Below are 25,830 nucleotides of genomic sequence, written 5' to 3'. Positions count from 1 at the left end.
CTAAATGTCTTTCGATAATTGTGCAGTAAGCCTACGCTTCTCTTACCACTATAATAGGCTTTTGGCCTAAAACCTGGAGAATCTCTCCGGCTGCAGGGAGTCCGGGATTTTTAAAATCTTGGGAGACCAAGAGAACACACAAAACTTGGCTCCAACAGTAGTGTTTAACCTAACAATACGTAACCCAAGAGGGGATAGTGGTATGCACGTGCATATGCGGTGACCCACCACCGGAGGCGTAACCGAAGAACCCTTTACAAAACACCTATATTTATGTTAGTCGCTAAACAAATAATCTAATCATTTGTTTACTAATGCTAAACCGCTATTGGCTGCCAATGAGCACGTTGTTGCTCTGGGCTATTCCAAAATAGGCACATCAGTTATTCTGCTTTAAAATATTAACTACCCCGGACTTCCGGTAGTTCTCAGGCACAAGGTGTTATCCTCACATTACTGATTTCTTGGTGACCAATACCGGTGCAATATGAATTAAGGTGCTGTTATTCACTTGAAATGTGCCATGGTTACTTAGTTTCCTTTAAAACATAAGACCTAGCTCTCGCATTTTGCAAGAAAATTGCTGATCATAAGTAATCCGTAACTAGGGAATTGCCACATTTCTATATATCTTATTTGTAGTTGGCAACAGAAGAGCTTCTCCTACTGACTACTCCTACTGACTTGAAATGTGTTTTCGTGTCTAACGTGCCTTTATTCAAGCTCTGTATTACAGTGAATAAGAACTGGCCATTATAATTTATGTTAAATTTCGAAAACCAAATGTCTTTTGTAAGGTTATAATTGATTCCCCGTTAGAGAGTTACCATAATTGCAATCCTTTCTAGTGGTATCGTTCAGCGACACTGCATAATTTTGCTGCTACCCTTTTTTTCTTTTTTTTTTCATTTTGCGGGAACTTATTTTTGCGATCGCGTAAGACTAGTTTTTCGAGCTGGGTATCAATTTTTGCGATTTGCAGGAAGTCGAGTTTATTTGAAATACGACATTTTCGACGTTTTTTTTTTTATTTCACTACACGGTAATCAGTCCTTCTATTACAACTTCGTCTTGCTCCAGTGTGGCTGATAGTGTCTTCGGACAAACCTTTTGTACATACTTTTTATGAGCTAAACCTGTAGTGTAACGAGGGACATGTCGTCGTTCTATTTCTGAACATTTAGTTTCTAATTTGATCGTTTTGTTTCTGAACGAAAGAAATGTTTTAAATGAATGGCATCTACAAGATTCTACCTGTGAGGTTTGTATGTATAATTTCACGATGGAGTAAATTTTTGCGGAGAAACTTTTTGGGAAAATTTTAGCTTGGTGGAAAAAAAACAAAACAAAAAAAAACGCAAACTGAATTGCCAAAATTAGAACCCGCAAAAATTTCGTGGCACGCGTTATAATAGCTACAACATTTTATATGGAAGACGTGGGGATCGATTAAGAGGACATATCCAAAATTTGACCGGCTGGTTACGAGCAGAGAGGAGGCTGAAAATTTTAAGGAAAGCAAGAATTAGAAATGTCTGTTAACTAAACCTGAAGTTGCCTGGGCAAGAGTACTGTTTAGTCCTTTGTTTGCATTCATGGCTAATAGATTTCTCATAAAAATCGATTCCCGGTTAGTGTTTGTCGCTCTGCTATTGATAATTTCTCATAAAGAGCCCTTTTATTGATTCATTTACAAGAGTATGTTGTTTCAGAGTATGCATTATAATCACGATTGTATTGATGTATATGACCGACTTCAAATTTGCACTTGTTGGAACAATTGCAAAGTTTGGAGTATCTGGAGTACTGTTTCTCCCATGGTAACTGTATTTGCAGCAGGTACAAAATAAAGACAAGATATTTTCTTGGCAATCATCATTGTTGAACCGTCCTTTGGTTAACTTAAAAACGTCAACCTTTTAGTTTTAACTTTTGTATCAACATTTAATATATGATCCCTCGACACAAACTGACTAACAAAGAGACAATAGTAAAAAATGTTTACTAACGTGTTTGAAGGGATTTTCGATTGTTTCGTCGTCCCCGACTTTTTGCAGCTTTTTGTGATCACATTTTGCTCGGATAAATTAAAGTGAAAAATAAGTACAATCTCAATTTGCCAACTTTTTTTTTTCGGGAACATTTCCACCCTAAATAAATAAAACATGAGACTACGCCGGGGCTGCTGTTAGTATTTTTAGCCGTGAGGTCTTTATAGAAGTAAGCGTTGTACAATGATTACTAAATAAGAAAAATTAATTTTCATTTAGAGGTTTAATAACGAAAAACCGCCGGATATCATTAGGCAGCTTACGACGCCATGGCACCAAGGACAAGATCATTTTCGACGTTGATGGATTTCCCTCTTTTTAATAGTGAGGCGCATCCTGCATTTGTTCGAGTTGTTTTCACAACAGCATTTAACAGGTAAAAAAATTGACGAAAAAAAGAAGCAAATTGGTGGGAGGAAATATTTACTTGTAGAATTTGTCTTGGGAACACCATTATCTGAATAAAGCTTATTTCACGGAGCTAACAACTTGCTTTGACCAGTCAACATATAAACGTTTATTTTGAAGCCATAGTTATTTACAATTACACGTCGCCTCATGTTTTGCATTTTTGTTCTCTTTGCTAGTATATTGATTTTTTTCTCTTGTACCTATTTGAATTATGTTTGGCTTTTCGTTTTTAACTGTAGATCTTCATTTCAATTATTTGCCCAGAGCATTTTCAATTTCTGCACATGACAGGGAGGGTGTCTTAATTTTAATTAAGAACGCCAGCTGAGTCCTGATAACATGACAGCTGTGACACGAAATAACACATCTTCGGTTGCTTCTCAACCAAACAGCAAAGAATTAATTAACAATTCGAGACCATGAATGTCAATTTGCTGATTAACTGTTTGTACTAATTAAACTGTACAGGAAGCAAACACAAAAGTGTTGTTATCAACAGTGGCCAAAGATCAAATAACTGATTTGGAGAGACCAAGAATTGTCTAGAAGTGCGAGAAATGCGGAGGCGACGCTGCTAAAATCGTGGCTCATTTCCAAAAGGTTTTCCGGCGAGGAACTACAATTAATAAAGCTTTCATTATTTAATTGTGAAATAAAGACTCGGTCGTTTTACTGGAGACAATTCTTTCCTGTTGACAACTGAGTGATAAAATCAACTATAATACACTGAAGCTCTAGAAGGATTTAATGTATATTTTTTTCAATAATTTCCACTAGTTTATTAAAAGGTTCTTCTCTGAAGTTGAAAAACCATTACAAACACGCCTTATCAAAAAGGACAAATAGTGGAATGGATCACCAGGTCGTCTTTTATTCGATTTGAAAGGTTCTGAAATGACCGTGAACTTGACGGAACATCGTTTCTTCATTGGCGAGGCTAAAAATAGAGTGTATTACTGGCTGGCTGTTTATTACCTTTAAAGGAAATGTTCTTTTCTTAAAATGCCTCCTTAACTTCTGCGGGGTTGACTTAACGATGGTAACATAAAATGGTATGAGGGGCTTTTAAATAACTCCGTAATGTTGAATATTTTGATAATGACCTTTCTGTCAGAATTTGCGGCAAAAAATTTAACGACAGACAGATCGCTGCAACGGTTTTTTTTTTTTTTTCTTGAATATGGGTCATTAAAATCATTGTTTGGCTTAACTTGAATATCATTTTTAGAAGGAATTCGATGTCTTTTTTCTGATCTGAACGTATGTTTAGCAAAATCGTGCAGTCGATCTTTTTTAAGTAGCTCGGATTTAGGCAAAACTGGAAACGAAAATGGTCAGCGCTGCAATTAACGAGTTAAAAATAGAACATAATTCCCAGAAACTGTTATGAGCCTTCTTTTCATTCTCGTCTTGTTTTATTTTGTTATCGGAAGATCTGGTGAATCGGATGCAATGTTGTATGAAAACGTTTTCTGTCGCGTGGGCATTTATGTTGAAAATAAGAAAGGTTTTAATCAGCGATATGAACTACACACTGCAAACTAAGGAACTTACTAGATTTGTGGATTTTCACCTTTGTTTTGCTTTGTAATGAACATTATAACGAAAGATAAAATACGACCTTCGTGTTTGGTTGGCATGTGTGGAGCATGGCACAATGAATAAAGAGATTTGTAAACAATCACGGGTTTATATACCAAGAGATCTGTAACCACTGGAAAATACGAAAAATTAATAGCCTTGGTACTGGCAACGCAATGAAATATCAGGTACAGCTATGTTTTGCTAGATCGCAGCTCAGATGAAGAAAGAATGCCAAAGACTGGTGTGCATACAATTGTACACGGACTAGATTACATTTGAGATAATTTTACCATAAAAAGGATGTTTAATGTTAACCTCTAAGAAAGCAAAAAAAAACATATCTCAATAACTCCGAATGGACTATATTTCACGGGTTCGCACTCTATTGAAGAATGCTAAGAAGAAGTGCACTGAATTATGTAAGAGCTAAATAACATGCATTTTAATTTCATTCAGTCAGTGTAATGAAAAACATGTACGCCAGATGTGGTTCTGTTTTTGTGTCGAGAGGTTTCTCTGCAATCAATTATATATATGAGGTGTGAAAAAGATCTAGTTAATGGAGCCAAAGAACCGGTTCATAACAAATGAACTGAGGATTAGGCATGTAGTGATGGAGTTCTGAGCAGTTAAAGCTGTTCTTATAATTATAATTAAATGGTTTGTAAAATACTATCAAGCGTTCCGAACCTTATTGATAACATTTACACCTTGAATTTATCTCTAAAGGAATCATTTTTTCCTTAATCAATTTACGTACGCCAAAATTGAACGACACTTGAAACTTTTCTTCTTTTGAAGTACCGTCTTTTTCGATAAGACTATCTCGGATTTGCGCTGTGAATGTTTCTGAGTTTAAACATTTAACACCCATGTGTTTTCATTTTGCAAAAAATGTTCTAGGCCTGACTTACTAGTATTTTTCGAAGTATATTTCTTGCTTAGAAACGTAACTGGTAAGGCTATTTGGGATTTGCGTTGTGAATTTTTCTGATTTTCAACATTTAGCACCTTTGTGTTTTCATTTTGCACTAAAAACCTCTGTTCCCGATTTAGTTTTTTGATGTACTTTTCTTGCTTCGAAAAGTGACTGATTAAGAAAAGATAAAGTGGAAACTGTTTTACTTTTAACGTAGAAAATGGCTTGTGATAACGGAACCACAGCAAAGGTAAAATGCCGGAATTAAAGTCAATAAAATGGAAGTACTTTATGGACTCTTAATGGTTGATTGGCTTGTCTAACGGAACTAAGATGACACTGAGCCATCATTAAGCATTTTGTAGTCTCCCAGAAATTCAATTTATATAAACTGAAACGGACTTGTCACAGCAAAAAGCTTTCAGAGAAAATCGGATCCTGAGAACATGTCATTATAGGAAGGTATAGACGAGAATATATATTTTTTTCTCGGGCCTGGAAATTAATAACTTCAAATCCAGATTTAAGCTTCCTTGTTACTGAAGATTGTGAAAAGCTATTAGAGGAAGCGTAACCTGTTCTGCCCCACCAGGAATAACTAATATAAACATAAAGATTATGTGGAGACATATCCCATGAAATTCAAAAACGCACAGAAACAGAACGAATGTATACATTATCGCTCAATCTTTACTTTCTTAGCTGACAACGGATAAGGCATTACATACTTCTGACCCACACTTAAACCACACTCCAAAGTAAATATTTTCAGAGATTAGCGTTTGGTCACTAAATTTGCAATCAATATTTCGTCAGAAAAGCAAAACAAACGCAGAAGATAAAGATTTCATTATTATAAGTTTTATGGCGCACCAAGTGTTGACTTGCCTGAAATATCTGTAAACCGCCATTTCATTTGGTAACGTTTAGCCTGAGGACATCATCAAGTAGTTTCATGTATTTAATATTTTGTTTTCTCAGTCCTTTTTTTTTGACAAAATATAGCAGTGTATATTGCCTTCTTAACTATATGCTCGAATTTTAAAATCTAACCAAGTTAAAATAAAAACGGGTAAGAAAAATTCTAAATACAGGTTTAGAACGAAGAAGAAAAGACAAATGCCGCACAAGTAGATACTACTGTTTATGGAAAGCACTGTACGACATTTTAAGCCTGGGGAAGAGATTCTGCAAAGCTGTCATGTAGTGTCTGTCCAAGAAATTGACTTTTTATTTGCTCAATATCTAAACACAATCAGTAGAAGCTTTTAATTTTGCCACATTTCATACAATGTTTGTTCATTCATTCGGTTGACAGCTGTGCCTTTAGACCACACAGTGGAACTTCCACAAAGTGGAGAACGTTTGATAAAAGTTTAGAACACAAAACGGAAGTGAAGCCGGTTGCGGAGTGTTTTCAAACTAAATGCCACGCGGCGGGAGAAAGAGCAAGCAAACTGTCCTTTCCTGTCCTTTCCGTATCGATGTAATATTTATCTTCGCTTCTCAGGACCAATGCTGAGAAATTTTATTACAACCCTACTGTGTATGTTTGATGAAAAGGTGCAAATTATCATTATTACTATTTCATGTTTTGGTCCTACGGAAGAACTATCTATAGTTACGCAACAGTCTCTGAAAATGAAATTGGTTCTGTTTATCACCATCATTTCATTTTGACATAAATCATATCAATTGCTACATTTTTGTTTTCAAAGATATATTTACACATCAAAAAAAAAAAAGAGAGAGAATGAAATTTTAACACGGGAAAGCGTTTGCAATAAAAAATCATCAATTTTGACTCGTGACGTCCGATTAGATCTTGCCTTCAACAAGAGGTTTGAAAATGAAATTTTCTGCTAGTGATAGATTTACAACGTTAAAGAGGAGAAAGAACAATATATTATTGCAAAAGCGCCTCAATCGACAAAGTTTATTTACCCGAGAGAGAGAGAGGCTGGATTTAGCAATCCCAGAGAGAATGAAAGTGACCGAAATCTTTTAATCAAACATTTCCATACTGGGATGCTGAGGTGTAAAACGAAGATTCACGGCAGGGCGACATAACAATAAAGATGATGAAGAAAGACTTTAAACACAGCAGATTTGAATACTACCTAAACAAAAAGGGAGCAGCAGCTGCCAAACCTCGCGATTAAGACTCCAATGTTGACAAGGATTAGAATATGTAATATTCACCCGGGTTTGGAAAACCGATGCACTGTTATAGTAGACCGCGTCTTATCGACAAAAGACTGCGTATTGATAACATTCTCTTATCAGATAACCTCGTTATATTGGGACACTTTCACCTCCCATCTGACAAAACTTGCGGCCTGTACAAACGAAGGAAAAAACACACACAGGCAAACTTTGACCAAATTTGCACAAACAGACAGTCAAACGCAACTCTTGTCCTTCACGAGAGAAAAAATGTTTTTCTGATCTAACTCTGACTAGAATAGGGATATCTCGAAGGAATTTCACTTTGGAAATCATATAGTAAGGTAAAACAAAAACGAGATTGAACAGTAACTCATTAATCGCCACAGGGGGGAAGCAAAGAATATTTTTAACTTGGCAAGCAAGAGCAGGTGATGATAGCTTGTCACTTTAAAGTTGTCGAGAGTGTGAGTGTTTTTTTTAAAGAAGCCGCGCGTAAGCATAATATTACATTGGGGTTCGAACGAAACTGCCGACTAAAAGCTAATTGTTGTTTCTTTTTATATCTTGAACCCATAGGAAACGGACGTTTATTTTTTTTCTACAGGATAGAAACAGTCAGGTTCAGAATTCGGTAAGGGAATATTTGTATACCTCGACGCCACGAGAGTAATTTCGACCTACGTACACATCACACGAGGCAATAGGTAATAACCGCGCATCACGCCGACTCGGTGGGAAAATCTCCGCAAAATTTCTGAGCTTCGGCGACAAATTAATGGTAGAAGAGGAAGACAGGCGAGAAGAAATTAGAGCGAGGCGGTTTAATTGAAAAGAAAATTGCCTGCCTTTATTTGATGAGTGGACTCGCACGGGTTATCCGTTTGATAATGTGTAAAGACCTTGATGGGCATGTCGGCTGGTGCATCTGCCTTAACTAAATATCCAATTGAAAATTCATCAGATTTAGTCAGTCAGTACATGGAAATTGGCTATAAAGAACAGTAAAATTGGCTTCCCTGCGTTCATCATAGCTGCCTAAGTTTTATTTGGACCAATCGCAGGCTGTGGATCATCGTTGACGTCAACCAGTGTTCACAGTTGTAGATGCTATACATTTACAGCCTCCCTTCAGAGCTCCGTTAAATTAAAAGGGATCCGAGCTTTAGTCCGACACATCAAGGCATCCGGTTGAACGCGTTCAGTACAGTTGGCTGACAGCAAGCTCTTGTAAACTTTGGTGGTTAAGACAAGTACTTCTGGGAAGCTGTTAAAGAACAGTCGCCACTGAAACTGAAAACTAACAACGGCAATATTATTTGATTCAGCTCCGCTGCAGGATTCACTCACAATATTGGCTTTTAAGATACGATTGGCATAACGCCTTAGTTTAGAGCCACTAATTTAGCGGAACCTACAGCGACCTTAGAAACAACAAATAAACACAAATTAAAGAAGGGACTACGGGCCGTTTGCGTTCAGTAGCATTCAGTTTTCAACCGCTAGAATGGTGGACTCGCCGCAAAGAAATTTCAGCAATGTGACCTCGACAATGCCTCCAACAACGCAGTACGAAGGTGGCGACTTAGATTCGATTACTTTGAAGTGGCTCAGAATTGTATTTTACGGTGTCATTTGTATTGTAGGCACTGTAGGGAACGCTCTCGTCATATTAGCTTATCGAAATCCTCGGATGCGAAGCGTCACCAATCTTTTTATAGCGAACTTGGGCGTTGCAGATTTGACAGTGACTCTCATAAACGTTCCATTCACGGTTTCGTACTCCACACTAGGCTACTGGCCGTTTGGTGCTTTCCTTTGCAAGGCAATCCCTTTCATACTTGGTATCACGATTTTCTCCTCCGTCGGGACGCTAATAGCGATCGCAGCGGACCGCTACAGAGCGATAGTTCATCCACTGCTTCCCAGAATTCGCACTCGACATGCAATCATGATCATTGCAGCGATTTGGCTCGTCGCTTTTATCTATCCAATCCCGTTAATGATCTACCAAACTCTAACGGAAGAAGGACGCCAGTGCAGGGAAAAATGGCCTACCAAGAACGCTCAAGAAATCTACACCGTGATACTATTTGTGGCGCTTTATTTAATACCGCTGATTGCTATTTCAGTACTGTATTTTCTAATTTGCCACAACCTCAAAACATCGGAATCATCCGCTCAGGAAGGTAAGTGCCTGGCTTATGAAAGCGTTACTGTTATTTCGTTATTCATGCGCCGCGCACATTTTGACTCTAATTATTGCCGAAAAGGTACCAAAGATGAGACGGAAACGAATATTTACAAATACACAACAAAAAATTTTGTTGGTAGAAAAACCTTAGATAATGCTGTCTGTTTTTGGAAATAATCTCCTAACTGGGGCTAAATATGTACGGATTCAGCATCTGTTAATAGCAAAACGCGTGAATTTTGTACTATTTACATTATATATGTTTCTCTGCTACATCTTGCCTAAAAAGCGACTCAGTGACCTCGAAAGACAAATTTATGTAATAGATTTTGCCCAATGTATTTATCAAACGAAATTTTTTAATTTCTACACAGGCTCATGTAAATGTTGAGAAAGAAAAAAAATTTTTGCATTCGTAGCTAATTCATAAGGTCTGTTTGCTATTTCTAATCTGTAAACAAATACTCCAAAGCCAAATTTGCATTAATGATTGTGATTTTTCCACTCGTATTTTACCCGAGTAGATTGTGACAGCTTTAAGAACAGTAAAAACAACTGAATCAGTTAAGAAGAACTGGAAGAAAGGCGAAAAAAAAGAATGAAAATGGCGTTCGAAACAATGGTTCGAAGAAATTTAGCCATAATAGATCCGGCACTGAAACAATAAAAGATTTAGCTCGTCATGGGGACTCACACCACCGCCAAACTATTTTGCAAAACGGAGGATTGAACCATCTGTTTGGACCCAAAGAATATTACTTTCTGAAATGCCCACTTGAGATTGTTTTTCTATAAGTTGGTTTTAGCAAGATAGTTACACGCTCCGTATCAATGTTTATGTAAATTTGCCGATTTCTCTGTTAATGGATAATTTGAGTGCTTGTCTTTTACACACACAGACTCTGACATGAATGACAGTTTTCAGTTCGTTCGTGTCGTTAGTCTTCTACCGAACTATTGTCAACACGGAAATGGAGCCCTATTGCTCTTTACCAACGTTTATCGCGGTCGCATCGTGGCGACAACTTTACTTTCCTTCATTGCATTTTAATGAGAGTGAAAGCGTTAAAAAGTGGGTATCGCCAAAGGCCTTTAAACAGGAACGTAAACAAAGCAATTTACGGTCGCAAGAACTATAGATAAAGGTACAGCAACGATCCGCGTGAAGTAGACACTTTTGCCCACTGGAACGAAAACAATACCTGGAAGTGTTAATTAATTTCTGCAAAATGCTGCTATTTTATGCAACCGGAATTAAAATCGAAGGTGTGCTCAGCTTAAATAAAAACATTTATCAAGATCTGTTCAAAAATATATTTTCTTTCTTGTAAAGTCTTGCGAGGGCATCTCCCCATATCAACACATTAAAAACTCAAAGTGAATTTGACAAAACGCACTACCCTCAGGGATATTTAAGTCCTTATTTTAGAATCTTTAGAATATTCTTTTACTACAAAATTTCTTAAAATATGCGTGGGAGCGTAGAGTAATTTAATTGAGATTGAAATCCATTAACCTTCTTGGTAGAAGATTAGGTTTAAAGAATCGTGTTGCACTCCTTTTTCGGTTTCTTCGTTTCAAGTAAGAAGAGTCCTGCCAGCTTCCTGATCTTTTTATGAAGAATTAATTCAGTCATTTGGCCAGCAGGGGTTGACCTAAGCCAGTGCATTTAGTGTTGAGGGTTGTCTTTTAGCCTCAAGGCTCTAACCGTACTCGCGATGATGAAATGAATGATAAAAGTTGCTTTTGATACAGTTGGAAATTCCCAGTGCGAGCGACACGGATTTATTTACTTCTATAACCGGTAGACATCGCAAAAATCTCCTTCAAGTAAACTCCAAATGAAACGGAAATTTGAAAGATAAATATCGTGCGAACCTTATTTACTATCGTAACCTTTTTGCATTTATGCAGAAAGCGTGCTGCGAGCAAAGGATCTCACGCTGTTCTAGCCTGAAAACGTGAAATTTTTAGAATAAATAAAATTACTATCACCGAGTCAATATCTTTCAAGACTAATATGTCTGATGCAAAGAACATGGAACTATTCATTTTGTCGGCCATTTTCATCATTTTTAGTTCCCTTTCCTTTATTTCTTCGAAATGTTTGAACCTGGATTACCAAATCAATAAATCAATAAATAATTCAAAAAATGTTTATATTCATTTCTGGTGGAGAGCTTGAATGACAATGTAGGTTAATTTCTTCTTTGGAAAAAATATTAGAAAATGGCGTATTTTAGAACTTGACTCAGTCTTATTGTACTTTTTAATTAATTTTTTTTCATTTAGATCTTTAAAGGTGCGTCAAAATTGTGGACTATTCTACAGCGTGGCAAAATTTTACTGTTCCATTTCCGTAATAAAGGACTTGAAACGTCGCCGTCGATTATATGCAAAGACGACAGCATTTTACGATCAGACTTATGGGTGTCTTGACCTGTAGGTCTTTTCACGACGTCTTTGCAATTACAATAAAATTTTAATTGATGCCGGCCATTGAAGGCGGCTCTATTGAAATCCCATTTGGTGTATACTTTTAGCAGGTAAATAGCACATTAATCAACAGACGACGAGGGCAGTTAGATCTAATTAAGAAAATTTCACGTTATTTTTCCTTTTATTTTTCATGCGGGTTTTTTGAGTTTGAGTAATTCAACACTTTCGAGTCATTTACACTTCATTGTCCCGCAGCTAAGGGATTTTTTAAAAAATATAACTGGAAACAAAATTGTTTTTGGCAAATTAAAAAAAATAAATGTCGACGTGTTTCGTCTAGCAGTTTTATTTTGGGGATTTTTTTCAACGGATTGTTAATGTTTCACACTATTAACTATTCGTAACGTGGACTAATGCAGATTCACCAATTTGTTCAGTTTTCGTGTTCATTATTTGGTCTCAACTAAAATCACCTCCGGCATATTTTACACAGATACTACAGAATGAAAATACCTCATTGTGTACGAGGGAGGTTTTGCAGATAGAAATGATTTCCCCGAGGCTGACAGCTTAATAGCTGCCAGCCTCGGGGAAATCGTTTCTATCTGCTTAAGACCCTACTTTATTTAGCATATACTTATTTTATCCTGTGCTTAAGGGTACAGAAATCCATGAAACCTTGCTTTTACCATCATCGTTGATAAATGTGCACTTGAATGTGACGATAAATTAAAACATAAGTAAAATGGTCTATTGATAATCCGGATGTTTATACTTCAGAAATCCTTTCTGGCAGCTTTTCAAACGGCCGTGTATTCTTGGCTGCAAATTTAAAGCTTGTTTTGCTACCAACACTGTTCGTTCTACTCGTAACAACAATTGCGTATCAAGAAAACCGGCTCAACATTGATAACAATAGGTATTGTTATACGACCTAAAATTGGTCTTATATGGTCATTTTGACCATTTCTTGATACGTGCTTTCTATTATTTCATAAGCCCTGGCGGACCATGACACTCCGAAGACTTATACTCAAGTACTAAAGAAGGGATGAATCGCTTGAAACGTGGCCGAAAAGCGGATTACCACGAAAACTTCCCCTTTGAATTACAATATCTCTAGAAAGACCTCACTCCCCGACAATTTGCCGACAGCATTTTTGGAACAAATTTAGAGTCGGAAGTATTAAGATACTCTACCTAAATGTGCTTTTGGTCTGATTATATGCCAGAAATTAATTGCTTTTCAGCGGATAATTACCATGCAGAATTTAGACCGAAATATATAGCGCTACACTAAGCAAATGGCTGATCTAGAATGTTATTTATGTAACTGCGTGTTTGCTTCACTCTTGAATTTTCCTCAAAACAGACGACTGATTACAGGTTTTTGGTCGTGCTGGGCATCTGGATCACTCGTTAATTATTGACTAAAAAAGTAAAAGGAAAATCCTGACAATACAATAAATTGGTAATTTCAAAAGGTAAAATCGACCAAAAAAAAGGTAAATCACTAGCAAATAACTTGCGAAAGATGTATACTTTTACGAAGTGAAGAGGCCACTGGTCTTTCATTTATATTGAGCTCGCAGCGTTTGCCAAACAAAAAGCAACTACATGTATTGACACACCTGCCTGGTTTTTTAAAGTACATTTTACAGTTTATAAGGTGATCAATCGACTTCTTGTAGACACAACGTCCATTGTATTTGTGGTGTATAAGGTGGCCAAATTTGCGTCTGTTTCAAAACTAGCATGTATGGCTTTCTTCCCATTAATAAATAAATACTAAAAAAACTTTCAAAAAATGCTGCGCGAGCGCAAGAAATTGCACATTTAAGTGTACATTTTCCCTAAGAAATCCAAAACATTATTAAACATTCATTTTTGACAATAGAAAAACGCCAAATAGCAATGTAATGGATTTGTCATGGTTAATTGTTGACAAAGCACTTTTAAAGGGAAATATATATAAGACTGATATTTGAAAGATAAACAACATATTTGTTAAAGACTTCGTTTTTATTTTTTCTTAATCTATATCCATGTATATGTTACCCTTGGTGCAATTGGCATTTTCCTTTGTTCCATATGCATTATAATATTACCATAACCCAGGACAAAGGAAAATACCACATTGTATGGCCAAAGGATAATAGAACCGAAGCTTGAAGCTAGAAAGCTATTTTAGGCAAACTAGTGGTAAAATCGAAAGATACCGGCTTAGCAAATAATGATTTGAAAACACTTCACTAAGAAATCCGTATAGGAGTATCGGAAGTCAGTACCGTATTTAAAATGAACCGACTAAGCTTAATCTTCTCCCTTGAGATTTAAAAACCATAGAGCGGAATTAAGGGCTAAAGGTTGCATTATCCTCCCCAGTGAATAAGACAGTTGGCTTCAGTTATCGTGCTTCTGGAAAAATCTGAAACGAAGATTTCAAACTGAAAATGAACCAAAACCAAGCTCTGTGTAGAAAATAAATACCGGTAGTTTAAGAACGCTACAAAATTTTGTAAGCCAAATAATCTATATACAACAACACCTTACTCTTAAGTTAAAAAGAATAATGAAAAAAAATTGCTTTCAAGGAAAGATCTTTGGATTAGTTCCAGGATTGCCGTTCACATCATTGTTCAAACTAATTTTAGACATTGCGGAAGTCTTTCTAAAAGCTTTCTGAGTTGCTAATACCAGATAGCCGGTAATAATACTTCTAGGTTAAATATAATTTTTGATACTCAACATAAAGAAATATTTTTCTTTTTTTCCGTGTGTCATAATAAACCTGCAAAACGACACGCCAGGATCATCTCCTCACATAAATATACTGAATGCTGCAGGGTATGACCAAACAAACAAACAAAAAAAACGTCCATAGAGACTCTCTTTTAACTGACAAACAACTTACGAAAAAATTGGTTTGCGATTCAAGACCGTCACCACAAAACAGCAACCGAAAAATTCACACTCTGCAAAAGAAAAATCCAAAAATCACATGTATTCCGGCCGGCCCGAAACCAGAGAATCGAAAGATTCTGGTCCTCAGTGTAAGAATAAGCAACTCTGTTGGAAATAGGTTGCTAAAAGTGAAGTTATGGAGCTAATTATGGAACTCAAGCAAAGTAACGGTTATGTTGGTTACTTCCCAATAAAAGAGGTATCGGATCCTACGGCATACTTACATACCATCATGCATTAAGCGACGGCACGTTCAGCAATACTACTCTTTATACTGATATCAATAGCTAAAGTGGTTGTAAAGTGTTTCAGCTAATGAAACGAAAATCTCCATGGCTTATATTTCCACAGTCGTTGAGCTGAATAACTTAATTCTGTTAGCGTTGTTGGGCATTGTGTTTACTTTAAGTCTCTGCCGACACTCCGTTTTTTCATCAGTCCACCTCTTATTGGAACAGTTTGCAGAGGGTAAGGAGCCCAAAATCTTTTTAAAAGACGGTACGCGAGCACGTAAACTGATCATTGTAAACTGACCACAAAGAAAGTTCGCAATCGCGTACATCGAAAGTTTTCGGCTTCTCCAGGAACTGCTCAGGGTCCATAAATACTGGATAATTAGTAGGAGATTTAGCACTACAACTTTTGATCATAACCATTTGTAACCTGAATGCTGAACAGAGACCAAAACCATCATTTTGGCTTGATTTCAACGCTGGAATTCATCTAGGTGTTTGTTGACGGGGTCCCTGTTATCAATGATTTAGGGACCGTTCATTTTTTATGAGGGAGGGGGGGCTGGTGGGATTTGGGAAGCACCATTTAAAAATCACATGACCCCCCCTCAGCTTACCAATTTTTTCACATGGCCCCCCCCCCTTATAGCAGTCATTTTTTGGGATGACCCCCCCCCCAAAAAAAAATTGAACAAACAATATTTAGAGTCGATTAAAGAAGCCTCTTCGTTAAACGAAATACCAAGACGAGGGGATTGCCAAAATAAAATCAATGTTATTTCAAGCTATAGCAATCTACCGATTATACGTTGAGAAAATCTGAAAAAAACTAATTATACTGAGCGGCATTACGTTGGATGAAAGCAACCTCTTCGCTGAAGGCTAGTTTGACATGCCAAAAACAATTTTTCAGTTAAGAAAAAATGAGTCCAGAAATACTTCCAGAACATTGTTTTAAGCATAAAGGCAATCATTATGCAACTTTACCTTGGTTCGGCACCAAAATAACACAAAAGTAAGCTAAAAGGGATCAAAACAAAAGATTAAGTACTCACGTTTTCGTCGCGACGTGAAACTCCACGTTCTCACGTTCTCACGTTCTCGACCTCGGGGCAACGTCAGGTCACAACGTGTTGTACATGCGCAGTGACTTCTCGAAAGAAATGTCACGTTTCCGGTTACCGTCGTCAGGCCGGCGACGTCTGTTGCTTAAGGTGGCCGAACACAGTTTTCGCGCCCGCTTTTGCTGATGCAATTGAGCGCGCGCACAAGGATTGCAAAGAGCGATCATTTTATTTACTCAACACCCGCACTATCTGTGCTATTTTTTCTCTATTATTGAACGCAGTTTATTGATGGCTTTAGTCTTTTATTACAAAGATATGTTAGAAAAGGTAACGACGCAAAGAAACCAGCAATTCTCAGCTTTCTCTTTGTTACCGAAAGAACCCAGTTAAATGCAGCGCATGCGCAGTTGCTCGAAAAATTGAGACCGATTGCTTTTGCAGAAACTTGCGGATTTCTGACGATCCAGTCGTTAGAATTTCAAGAAATTTGACAAAAAAATAGTTCAGAAACCACGTGAATAATCTATCGCAAAAAATCTGAATTTTGACATAGGGAATTTTTAATAATACAGAACATGCGGTAAAAACGATTTACGACGAATTACGAAAATCGCCTATGTCAAAATTTTATTAGAACAGTGTTGACAGAAGGGATTTAATGTCAATTCAATTCATTTTTTAAGCCTTGTTTATAACCAGCCCCGTTGCCATGGCAACAGCACACACCTTAGCCAAAATGCGAGAATAAACTTTTCTGTGGTTAACCTTGACTCTTGCAAAAAACGAGCGCCAAAGCACAAATAGCTTAAAAGTAATGGTGAATTAGGCATAGGCTCTTGAAAACTGTGTTCGGCCACCTTAAGGTGCCTAATGGCATCAATGTCATACTCATCATTGTCACTTTCATCCGTTTCACTGCTGTCAGCACTTGCCCTGTTGTCATTTTGTGTCAATGTCCTGGCATTTCTCAGTGTTGGTTGGCCAGCTCTGAGAGGACTCTTCTGCTGTAAGCATGAATGTCTTACAATTGCCTTTACTTTCTCACTCTTGCTGCTTTTCAAATGCTGCTTCAGCCCGTGGTGGTTCAGGTACTTGTTTAGTTCTGGAACACGTAGCTTTTTACGCTTGGTTAGATCTTCGCACAACTCAGTCCAAGGATAATCCTCATATGATGAGTGCCAGGGAAAGTTGCATTCGAAAATAACAGTGTTAAATACTTCTTTTCAGTAGCTACAAATGCTTTTTGTCGCCAAACGTTTCTTTTAAAGTAGAAGGAAAGTTTTTAATATATAAATTTGTATCCTGCCTTCTATGTTTATTCTATAGCAATTTTTTTGATATTCAAACATTATGCCATTTTAAAGTTTTACTAAAATCTTTCACGTGACCCCCCCTTTTTCCCTTATTTTTTTGGGATGGCCCCCCCTCGAAAGCCATTTTTTTTCGCATGGCCCCCCCCCCAAATCCCACCAGCCCCCCCTACCTTATAAAAAATGAACGGTCCCTTATTCTTCGTTGTGATCCAGACTACATCACATATGAAACCTATTCCTCGGCAGTGCCCGCCGTTCATTTTTCCATGCAATGCATGTATTTTTTCTCTCTTTTTAGATTTTCCACTGAGTTCGAGCTTCGGCAAAGTATTTTTCGGACTTAAGCACTTATGAGCTCCCCTTTGTGCTCATACTCGTGCATAGTTCTTTCTACAGGCGGGTTTTTTGCACTATCAGTTTCTGCTTTTGAATATCTCGGTATCGTTAAAACGAAAGTGTTACGAAATCAGTTTCTGACTATTCCCAGCAACGGGAAGACGATAAAAACTTGTTTGGCGGTTGACCCAGCTTTGTAAGATAAGTTATGATGTTACTGTTTGGCCCATTCTTCATCTTTTGAAATACCTCTAAATGTTTGCATGCATAACTTCATCAACTGACGACGAGTCTTAGGAAATATCTAGGATATACTACACATATTTAGTATATATGTCTTATTAGATGCTTTGGTGTGAATTTGCTTACTGATGAGTTAGACAGTGTGGCCAACGGTACTTGTTGAGCGAGGGAATTGGAACTAGTCAAACCGATTTCGGGAAATTTCCCGCACTACTGTCTCACCGTTCCTCTGTGACTGACTGATCAGCTTCGTTGTTCATTTATTTAGTTAAATGTTATCACTGAAAAGTAGGAATGCCGGAAATAGCCTTCTTTTTGGACCACATCTCTATCCCTATTAACAAAGCTATTTTTACAACCATCTCTCGACAGGGGCTCGTCGTGCGAAGAAAAGTGTTATTCGCATGTTGGTGATAGTTGTGGTCCTGTTTTCGTTTTGCTGGCTTCCATATCACACTCTAGTCCTGTACGATAACTTTGCTGGCAAACGTGATGTAACTCCAGTGTTTTTCCAGATGATGATGTTTAGCCTCTGGTTGAGTTTCGCAAACAGCTGCTGTAACCCTGTTGTTTACGCAGCATTGAATCGCAACTACAGGAGGGAGTTCGGTAGATTGTTGAGGTACGTGGGATCAGAAATTACAGAGGAACCTTGACAGAGCGTTTTTCACTTGAGTGTCCAAAGTGGTTCATATTTTTCTTAAAGTTTTCAATACCACGCCAAGCGATTGACTCAAAAAACTCATGCAGGCCACTTTGTCATCCAGTCAGGGGTAAAACCCAAGCCCATCGTGAGTCGTTCGATTGCACTCGTTTTCCCGCGTCGGTAAAATGTATTTGTGTTGAGCTTTTAAAGAAGCCAAAGCATGCTCAATGTTTGTCACGCACAGCGAACAGCAATTTACGTTTCAATCAGTTATATGTGGGCTTTTTTCTTTCTTCGCATGCAGGTGTCAAACACTAAGCAGTCACAGAAATGCTGACTCGCTGTATGGTCGGGATAGGCGCTTTTCGTCGGAAACAAAATCAATTTATAGAAAGACGTCTAAACAGCAACTAAGTCGACTATTTCTCAAGAGGAAAAGTAACGCCAACGAAGACTTTACCATGCATAATGGGGCAATGGCCGAGATGTCCAATGCGTCTAGGAGTGGCCAGGGTAACAGTTCCAGTGGGACGAGTCAGAACGCCAGAGAAGAAAAATTATTGGTATGTCAGATTGAGTCGGGATTGTGAACGGAAAATTTCTGTTGTTGATGATCTCTTCTCAGGATAACTGATATATTTTTCACCGCAGGAAAAGCAACGGAAAAGGTCGAAGGTGGAGAGCCCTGTTTTAGTTTAGGTTTGATACATCAAAACACACAATAAAGTAAATGGAATTCGTATCGTCCCTTCGAGGTGGATGTATCCAGAACGTCTGCATCAAGGCAAAGAACTATCGTATAGGAAGCATCTCAGCTTTGCTTAGCTGAAGTGTCCAGTTTGAACATCATAGATAGACAGGACCAGAGAGTTACTTAGCAGCCAACTAGAATCCGTCAAGCACTGCAACGTTCGTTACCAACTCGACGGAATGAAATAGTCATCGCTACTACGTCAAATTGACGATGGGATCTGCGAACTTACAAGGTGTAGAAAGAGTGAGAAGGTCGCCTTTTACACCCATCCCGGTTTCTAATCTGAGATGACAGAAAACGTATACTAAATTCACTCGAAGACCGTATCCATGAGCTACATTACACTGATCAACGGTTCCATAGCTCCACGGACAAGTAAATTCCCTTTAAACATGGAGATTCTTAAAGACTACATCAATTCCTTACTAGAACGATTTCAAGTGTTAAATTTTTTGCTAAGAGGTAACTGCCTTCAAATTATGGTAAGAAAAGAAAAAGCAGAAAGGAAAACAAACATAACTGTATCATACTTATGAATTAATATTGAATATATATGAACACGCCCAATGGGCAAAAATGGAGTTAGGTAACAAAACATTATACTTAATGTGTTAAACTTGCTATTATCGATTTTTGTCGACCTCTCCGCAACACATTCGTATAGCTACGCATTGCATGTAACAATAATAGAGTATTATAGGCTATTTATTCATTTGGAAATTTTGTCATGTCCCTTACGGCACTAACCAAACATACAATTAAAGAGAAAATAGAAAGAGCTAGAAAATCAAATGTAATCATTGAACACTAGGCGACAAAAAATGTGGAAAAGTAGTAGACCAGAATGATTAGTATACTATTTTTGCTTTAGTTTTACGTTTGCCGTGTTGGAATTTGGTTGGTTAATAGCATTTTCCCAACATTTACCAATGTGAAGGAATTATGGAGGAATTCCGATGCTTTGTTACATACAAGCTACCTTTTCTCGTGTTTCATATTTGACGCGAAATATTGACAAAGGAACTCCTGAAAAGTTTTCAAATGAAAGCACAGGTTTTTCACACCAGCAATGGGGATAAACAATGTCATTAATCTCCCCAGAGCAAAGTAAATCTCAATTCTATTGAGGGCCATGTCGAATTTAGAATGTATATGAAAAATTCCCTATTGAGCCTCTACGGAGGAGAGAGGAGCCAACCAACTCTCGGAACTCAGGTGCTGGGGTACTCCTTTATGAAAAGGAAGCCGAGGGGCTGTCGATAAAACTGAATTAAACCCTTAAACGAGACCTTTATATGGCATGAATCACAAACAAACATCGTGAAAGAGCTAAGAACCTGCCCCAGCTGTGAAGGATCAATGGTGGACAGTGGCCCTTCACCCACAGTCCTCCTTACTTGCTATAACCTAAGAGTCAACCCTTTCCCATATCATTCTATTTCTAGAACTGTAATAAACATAGGGGTCTCCTAGTTTCCCACGAAATATCTTGTTTCTGCAAATTATCCCAGTCTTAGCTCGGGTACCACTGGCTATTTAAAAAGGGGACATGTGAGAGCTATCACCAGAGTAAGTTGTTTCTAAAAATAGAAAGATACGGGAAAGGGTTGACCCACAGGGTTAGTATAGGAGATGGAGGCCTCGGGTAATGAGCGTCTGTGGTGGACTGTTCTTGATTGAGTCGAATCTTCTTTTAGCTTTCACCAACAGAACAGACGAAGGGCTTTTCTTCGAGAAGTGTTGAATATTCTTGGCGATCGTAAGGCCGCTATAATATGTTATTTATGCATGTTATTTGCTGGCTGGGAGGTCTGTATAGTGAAAACCTATGGCCGAGGTCATGAAAATACCTGAAAATGCGGCATTTTCAAGCCCGAGTTTTCCAGTGTATAGACCAACCCTAAGCCGGTAAATGCCCCTCTTCAAATTATATAGTTTAGCATAACAATAAACGCTATTGTTTGGGCCTGCTCTGTTTGCTGAGAAAGGTGTTTGACAAGGAATCAACAAACTCTTCAATGTTTGATAAACTTTGACTGGGCTGGCTACATAGCACACCCATGTTAGAATACCCTAGCCAGCATAGTTAGTTAAGTTTAAATGTTAACTAAGAGGCAGAATAAAATGTTTGTCTGGACAATAATCTCTTTATTTTTTTCCCCGTTTCCCTCAAATCACTTTTATAAAACTCACGAGATCGTCACCGCAAAAGTGGACAGGGATAGAAAAGTCCGGACTGCGCTATAAAAACCAATCACATTGCAGGATACGTTACCGTGCCCTCTTGGTAAACAATGTTATTAATGACTGACTACCTTTACGTGGAAAAGTCATCGCAAAGCGTAACGAGTGAACAAATTCTCACTCGTCCAAGAGCCCGTAATGCTGGTTACAGGCGTTGCATTAGCCTACCATGTATAATGAAAAAAGCACGGTCACCACAAAAAAAACAAAAACAAAGACAAAGACAAAAAAGTAAAGGAAAAACTTCGGCAACTGAGCTAATCAGAAGTACCCCTTCTGATGGACGTAACAGACTTCGAAGTAGTTCCCAAGAATGACCAGCATATAATTTCCCCTCACATAATCAATAAAATATCAATCAGAGAGTTGACGAGAATTAAGAAAATTATCAGCTGGGGATGTACCAGCTTTCAATCGCACCTGGGTAGTACTTAAATTTAAAATATTGATTTCATTACATCTTTCTCTCAAGACGTACACGTAAAACAAATATAGTAAAATATTGCATTCCAGATACTGTTTTGCAGTCCCACATGCAACTGGCAACACACCATGTTCGTATTATAACGTGAAAACAAAAAAGCGGGCAATCGAGGCTTATACAGGTAGGCTGCAAAGCTTTTTTTTCGTCGCGTTACCCCGTGCGAGCCTCAGTCACAAGCTCACTTCAGGCCCCGCCCACGCTACGCCGGAGGAAGTTGAAAACAAAGATATCTCTATGAAAACGCATCAAATGTTTTCCGTCCACACTACGCCAGAGGAATCTAAAAACGCAGCAATCACTGGCCAATTTGGATTTGTGTTCAAAAAAAAAAAAAAAAAAAACACACACACACACAAACAAAAACAAAACTCTGGAAGGGAATTCACATGATTATTGTGACGCAATCGTTTTCAAACTCCTCCGGTTTGAAGAACGTTTTCAAAAAGTTCCGTTTTCGTGACGGATTAGTGCTGCGTTTTCAGATTTCTCCGGCATAGTGTGGACGGGGCCACGGTCCCACCAAGAAAACACGAGCATGGTATATTTGACAGAGGAAGGTAAGAAAGCAATAACTTAGAATGCAAATAAATAATGACAACATAAAAGTACTAAAATAAATTCAGTACAATAAATTAACTTAATGCTATAGCATAAGCAACCTGTCCAATGAATGAACCTCTTTAGCTTGGGCGATTTGTTTTCCCATTACAAACCCGTGGCATTCTCTTGAGAATTGTTCATTTATCCATCCAAGATACAGCGACTATTTAAAAATTTGAAAGCAAGAATTCTCAACAGTGTCATCACATGGTCTGAAATGGGGCAAGAAACCGCCCAAGCTAAAAAATGGGCCAATTACTTCAAGGAAACGGTTTCACTGCAATAAAATCATTTTCCTAAAATTAATTTAATTAATCCTCTAGGTTCATGTGTAAAATTCCCCCTTATTTGTTAGTGTTACAGTCAACGTATCTTTCGTTTGTCGTGAAATGCATCATATTAAGGTAATTCCTCTGAAATAAAAGTGACAATAGCTTTTTGTTCAAACTTTGTCCACTGAATATTTGTCATATGATAACTTCAATTTTGAAATAAAAAAGGGGGGTGCCCATACTCATTAAGGAGCAGTGAGGCATTGAAAATGCCCCATTTTGGCATTATTTAATGCTTATTATAAGAACGCATTCCCAGTAATTGTAACATCTTTGTAAGCCCGGACTCATAAGAACACTCATTAAACTACAGTCAATACATTGTGTCGGACACAAATAAACGTTTAAGTTTGATTCAGACAGAAAGCTAAATCCTTGATTAAAAATTTGAACCAAATTTCTTGACGTGGTTACCGACTGCAAAATAGAAAAGACCACAGTGTATCTGCTATTTTTCTTATTTATTTAATTTTCAGCAATAGAAATTAGATGAGTCTTTTCTCACGCAAACCTTATGAATAGTTGATTACAACGACTGGAAAAAAAATTGGGGTGTCCATGCTTGTTGGTGAGCTAAAGCGATTTTTCAACGGACAGAGCTCAATATCAAGGCAAATCCGTCATGTTTTCAATATGCGCGTGCACAAGCGCGCGCTAATGACGCCATAAATTATGCGCAGTAAGGATGCGCAATGCAAATGTGAGGAATGACCTTAAAATGATTAATAGCAATTGCTTTCACGTCACCGAGGTTCAAACTAGGCAAGTCTGCGATTTTCGCCAACGTTTTGGTCAAAAGCCCATTTTTTTCAAGCGAATAGTCAACTCGGTACAACCAAGTAGACTTCAGTGTAAACAGCTCATAGCATGAGAGGGTGGGCAATCTAATTTGTTGGTAGAAACTAGAAAGGACAGTGGTAAGAAACTTGCAGTTTGAAGTGCCCTGTCTTGGATACGCTACATTTAGCTACGTCGACAGAGTAAAAACTCGGGTTACCGTTAAGCGAGGAAAATACAGGGCGCGCCTTGAGAGAAGTTGGCTTAAAACAGCTAACTTCTGAAAGAAGTTGGCTTAAAACAGCTAAATACTGTAGTGTACTAAGATCGACTAGGAAGTGTTGGATCTCTTTCGCTTGCCTGTTATCGGCAACTACACTGCGCATTTCCTGACACTTTGTACAGTGAAGTTACTGCATTGGTTAACGAGTACATTAATTTAACGGTAACACATTTGCTTTGAATTCTAGTACAGAGAATACAGTGAGGTACTTTGTCATAACAGCGCTCATTTTGTCACGACATAAGGACTACAAAGTGTAACGATTTAATTAATTGAACTAATTTCGATTAATCTCAAATATGAGAAGATGGGAGGATAACAAGGTAAACATCCCTTTGAAAAACGCTAGCAATTGACTATGGTATATAAACCTAGCATCATTTTTTATTAATATTATTATTTACATGAAAAAAATACAAAAATATCTACCACTGAGCAATAAGCCATAAATGCTCAAGCAGTATCTGGACTGACAGCGGAATTAATCAGCCTCGGTTATATCGATCAAGATGAACTAAATTTCAAATTGTCGTTTTTGATAAGAAATGGAGTTCTTTCCATAAATACATTATTCTATAAATATCATACCCTAGAACCAATACATTATACCTTGAGCAATTTCCGATTGGTCAAGATCTGAAAAGGAGCTTATTACATGGACGTCCGTAATATAAATGTGCAATTCAGGACACGTGTTGCTCTGCACAGTGGCTTCTTGGTATCTTTGGCTTCGCGTGTGCAAACGTAAAACGATTCACAATTACTTGAATCTTTTCTAGAAATTCTTTGGTCGCAGCAAGTGCGTTGTTTCGTTGCAAAGGTTTATCACTGCTCTATATTACACTTTGAGAGTTCTCAATCTGATTCACTCGAAACAATGCAAAGGCCACGACTATAAAATTCACGTTATGTTGCTTGGCAATGCAACTGCATGATTCTGCGATGAGAAATACAGGCACAGGGAGTTGTGAAATACTGAAGGACGAAAATACGTGAAGAACAGACTAATGTACATAGCTCAAAGTAAAGACAGATTTTGTGATTTACCTTGCAACGTACATGTATATAGAGCAAAAACGAAGTAATTGCAAAAATTGCAAAACTACGATACTTCGCAAATATCTATAGTTGATAAATACGATATCTTCCTAGTTATCATGAACTGTGACAACGGTGACCATGTGAATTGTGTGTGTTAAACGGAAAACATGTATTGTTGTGGAAATATCAAAGAGAACCTCAACATCAGCTTGCAGCTTGCAGCTTGCAACATTGCAACAGAGACGAATGTGTAACAAGGGTAGACTAAAACTGATTTGATAAAGGAGTAATGCAGTAGCTCCCACAGCCATTCCCTCGCTTGTAAAGGAGCAATAGGCTCCCGAAGAAACCTCTTCTGAAGCCTTCTGTTCCTAGTTCATTTAGAAAGTTAGAAATGTTTCTATGGAGTAATTATTTCTGTACAAAATATATTACGATCAACAATCTGTACATCTTCGTAACAAACGGAACAATTAAATACTGGTGATGAATATCAAATTGTCCTCGATATATATTTTCTTCGATTTGGTTATATGCTACCTAATGCTCGGTACTAATTTGCTTCTTTTCTGAGAATGCTGATTTGAAGGCCCAGGACCTGGCGAAACAACACAGAGAGATACAAGGGCATTAGAGTGGCTGAACAAAATCTTTATCCTTGATTCTTGCTGTACAGTCCCACTTTTCCTTACGGACATCTCCAAACTACGGACACCTTCATAACATTTTGATCCAGGAAAAATAAAAAT

At 37.7% G+C, this 25,830-nt stretch overlaps 2 protein-coding genes across 4 annotated transcripts in view; one reads left to right on the top strand and one right to left on the bottom strand.

Annotated features, from left to right (window-relative positions):
* Nucleotides 1-7,546: 7,546 nt before the first annotated feature.
* On the top strand, nt 7,547-21,463 carry LOC110043737 (QRFP-like peptide receptor). The gene is made up of 4 exons (XM_020749236.2): nt 7,547-9,320; nt 18,293-18,542; nt 18,871-19,129; nt 19,218-21,463. The coding sequence occupies exons 1-4, from the start codon at nt 8,639-8,641 to the stop codon at nt 19,263-19,265; spliced, it is 1,239 nt and encodes a 412-aa protein (XP_020604895.2). The 5' UTR covers nt 7,547-8,638; the 3' UTR covers nt 19,266-21,463.
* A 532-nt stretch (nt 21,464-21,995) lies between these two features.
* Nucleotides 21,996-25,830, bottom strand: part of LOC110043711 (protein FAM149B1-like) — a 31,020-nt gene continuing 27,185 nt past the window's right edge. For all 3 annotated transcript variants that reach the window (XM_089297375.1, XM_020749201.2, XM_089297377.1), the window contains exon 21: nt 21,996-25,679. In XM_089297375.1, coding sequence (XP_089153501.1) covers nt 25,618-25,679 — 62 coding nt within the window. In that variant the 3' untranslated portion in view covers nt 21,996-25,617. The remainder of the gene's footprint in view (nt 25,680-25,830) is intronic.

This window comes from Orbicella faveolata, unplaced genomic scaffold (genome assembly GCF_042242905.1).
Source record: "Orbicella faveolata isolate gen_17 unplaced genomic scaffold, um_ofav_v1 contig_1, whole genome shotgun sequence".
Taxonomy (NCBI): domain Eukaryota; kingdom Metazoa; phylum Cnidaria; class Anthozoa; order Scleractinia; family Merulinidae; genus Orbicella; species Orbicella faveolata.
Note: the sequence above shows the minus strand (reverse complement) of the source record. Positions and strands in the feature narration are given on the sequence as shown.